Genomic DNA, 3,327 nt, shown 5'->3' on the forward strand with positions numbered 1-3,327 from the left:
ATGTAATATTCCGCGTAAATTACAATGTACACGTGGCAAAATAGTAACAACGGCAGAGTCATTTGCTGCCGTCCGATTAAAATTTAACAAGAATAAAAAAAAAAGAGAGAGAGTATGAGTGCAAACACGAAAGACATTATAATTGATGGTTTTTATGTTACGGAGTCGTTTTGCGAGAAAAATAGGGAATTTCTAAAGGAATTTTGGGAATATAATTTAATTTTTATAATTTTTAAAAAAATAAAAACGAAATGTGTGTATGTATGTACAGTTGGGGGGTGTGTATGTATATTCTCTCTCTATCTCCTTGGAATCCAGTATATATAGTGGAGAGGGTATCTGGTGAAAGAGCGAAAAAAACCACCAAACGGCTATTATTGACGTTACAGAGACAGCGAGGCAGGGGACATACAGAGAGACTTACGCACAGTTAGATAGAGAGAGGGGGAAGAGAGAGCTTGGGCATTTGAGAGATCGTCTGTTCTGTTTGAGGGGTTTTGGGTGTTTTTTTTTTATTATTATTGGCCAAAATCTTCGAGGGGGGATTTTGGCCTTTGGTTTTTGGGGGTTTTGATCTGGTCCGAGGAGGATCTGAATTTTCCTGGGTTTGTGAGGGAAAGCTGAAATTCAGCATTGGGAATTTAAATTTAGTGTTAATCATGTCTGATGGGTATTCTAATTCCAAGAAGAGTGATGATATTTGCGAGGAAGTTTGTGGCCAGGTATTTTTCTTATTCTTCTTCTTTTTCAATTTTGTTCTCTTTAATCTTCTCCTTGTTTTAGTGATTTTGTTGTTTCTGGGAGTTTGTTCAAGTTTTGGGAGTTGAATGGATTAAGTTAGTTTTCAATTTTTAATAAAATTCTCTCCGACAAGGGAAAAATTTTCTGGGTAATGCTCTTGAAAGTTGAAAACCCTTTTTCTTTTAATTTTGAGAGGGGATTTTTGAATTTCTTTTTTTAGCTTTTCATTGTTATTTGTTTTATATGCTCGAAGTTTTCAAACTCTTCATGTTCTGATTGGGGCTCCTTAATATTGGTATTTTGTGCTTTTCTTCCCTCCTTGTTTCTCTGGGTGGTTTTCTTTTCCTTTTCCTGAACTGACAATGTAATATAAGAGAACGTGAAGGTAGTTTGTTTTCATGTCTATTTTCTGCTAGAAGTGTTCGTTTAATTTCTTATTTCTGATGGTCCTAAGAGTAAAGGGGATTTCTGGTATTGCTTCATTTCAATGGTTTTAAAATTTCACTTTCCTTTGTTTCCTTGTTCCTAAGACTTTTAAAATTTAGTTGTGGGGTTCACTATCACAATCTCTCAATGAAGTTAAATTCAAAATGATGAACAAGCTGTTGGGAGAATGGGAGCTTTTGGAGAAATGAATTGCCTGTTTCATTCTATATTAAAGTCCCTTTTGTTGTGGTTAATGTTCTAGAATACCATAGTTGGTTTTATGTGTCCTTTTTCTTAAGAAATATCTTCAATTTTTGTGTGAAATGAGAACCCTTTTTTTTTTTTGCTATGTTTCCCTATTTTTAGTCTGGGTATCTTATGAACTCTTTGTTTTCAATTTGCAGCAGGCGTCCCGTGTAGCATTGGGCATGTCCAGATTGCGGTGTGTCTTGAGAGGATTGGACTTCAAGACTTACATATTTTTGTTTGTGGTGGTTCCATTGTGTCTTTTTGGAGCATATTTACATGGTCAGAAAATCTCCTATTTTCTGAGGCCTTTATGGGAATCTCCTCCTAAACCCTTTCATGAAATCCCGCATTATTATCATGAGAACGTGTCGATGGAGAATCTTTGCAGACTTCATGGGTGGGGAATTCGCGAATCACCGAGAAGAGTCTTTGATGCAGTGTTGTTCAGTAATGAAGTAGACATTCTTACCCTTCGTTGGAAGGAATTGTATCCTTATATAACTCAGTTCGTGCTTTTTGAGTCAAACTCGACATTTACTGGCTTGCCCAAACCATTGCTCTTCTCGCTGAATCGTGATAAATTCAAATTCATAGAGTCACGGCTAAGTTATGGGACAATTGGGGGTAGATTTAAAAAAGGAGAAAACCCGTTTATCGAAGAGGCATATCAAAGAGTAACATTAGATAAGCTTCTTAGAAGAGCTGGAATAGAGGATGATGACTTGTTGATAATGTCTGACGTTGATGAGATTCCTTCAGCCCACACAATTAATCTCTTGAGGTGGTGCGACGACATCCCTCCCATTCTTCATCTTCAATTCAAGAACTACTTGTACTCTTTTGAGTATTACGTTGACAACAACAGTTGGAGAGCTTCAGTTCACAGATATCAGACGGGAAAGACCAGATATGCACATTATCGGCAGACAGATGTCCTCTTGTCCGATTCTGGGTGGCATTGTAGCTTTTGCTTTCGGCATATCAGTGAGTTCATATTTAAGATGAAAGCATACAGCCATTATGACCGGGTGAGGTTCTCTCATTTCTTGAAACCCTCTAGGATTCAGGAGGTGATTTGCAAAGGGGCTGATCTGTTTGATATGCTTCCTGAAGAATACACATTTCAGGAAATAATTGCAAAGATGGGACCTATCCCTCGTTCCTATTCCGCTGTGCATCTCCCTTCATATTTGTTGAATAACGCTGAGAAGTACAAGTATCTATTACCTGGTAATTGCAAAAGGGAAGGTGGCTGATTCTATTTGAAATAACAAGGTTGAGGATGCAGATTTTGCTTTGGGCTGTGTTTGAATTTTTGATGGCCATGTTGTGGCATTAATTGGTAGAGAGCTATAACTTGTCTGAAAAATTCTCGATCATTCTTTAGACACCGGAAGAGCTTGATGGGTCCTTGATTTTGGGGGAAAAATTATGTACATTCCGTTTTGGTTTCTTCCAACATGGAGGTATATATTGTTTATCTATTCAGGGATTGTATTTGAGGTTCAATAGCACCTTTGAATGCTTATGTACCACCACCTCTCGTTAGCATGTCTCGATCTCCTTAGCTCATGAGATTAGAATTGATATATCCCAGGTTTCTATGGTTGAAATTTTGTTGTGATGCTTTTGTTTTTTTGGGTAGTAATCTTATGATTTGCTTCTAACGGTGACTACAATGTCGATTTATCATCTCTTCCCATTTTGTTTTTTGTTTGCTTGATGACTGGTTTAGTTTTGGCATGTTGTATACTCATTTTTCATCCATGAAGCACCTGTTGTAGGAGGAATCTTCCTCATTTTCCACAAGACAAGGTGTGCTTTTGATTTCTTCCACCACTTGTCAGCTTCTGTGTATCTTGACCTCAAGGAGTCTTGGTCTCTTGTTAAAGTGTTGGTTTTTGCCCTTGT

The 3,327-nt window shown here is 37.5% G+C and overlaps 1 protein-coding gene across 2 annotated transcripts; it reads left to right on the plus strand.

Annotated features, from left to right (window-relative positions):
- Positions 1-316: 316 nt before the first annotated feature.
- LOC120009514 lies at positions 317-3,108 on the plus strand. 2 transcript variants are annotated; one of them, XM_038860134.1, is made up of 2 exons: positions 317-722; positions 1,572-3,108. In XM_038860134.1, exons 1-2 carry the CDS (start codon positions 660-662, stop codon positions 2,670-2,672), a joined length of 1,164 nt encoding a protein of 387 aa, XP_038716062.1. In that variant the 5' UTR covers positions 317-659; the 3' UTR covers positions 2,673-3,108. The 2 variants fall into 2 exon arrangements, with proteins under 2 accessions (XP_038716062.1, XP_038716063.1); XM_038860135.1 differs by having other exon boundaries at positions 319-722; positions 1,575-3,108.
- Positions 3,109-3,327: the final 219 nt, after the last annotated feature.

The sequence above is a fragment of the Tripterygium wilfordii genome, chromosome 11, assembly GCF_013401445.1.
Source record: "Tripterygium wilfordii isolate XIE 37 chromosome 11, ASM1340144v1, whole genome shotgun sequence".
In the NCBI taxonomy this organism is placed as follows: domain Eukaryota; kingdom Viridiplantae; phylum Streptophyta; class Magnoliopsida; order Celastrales; family Celastraceae; genus Tripterygium; species Tripterygium wilfordii.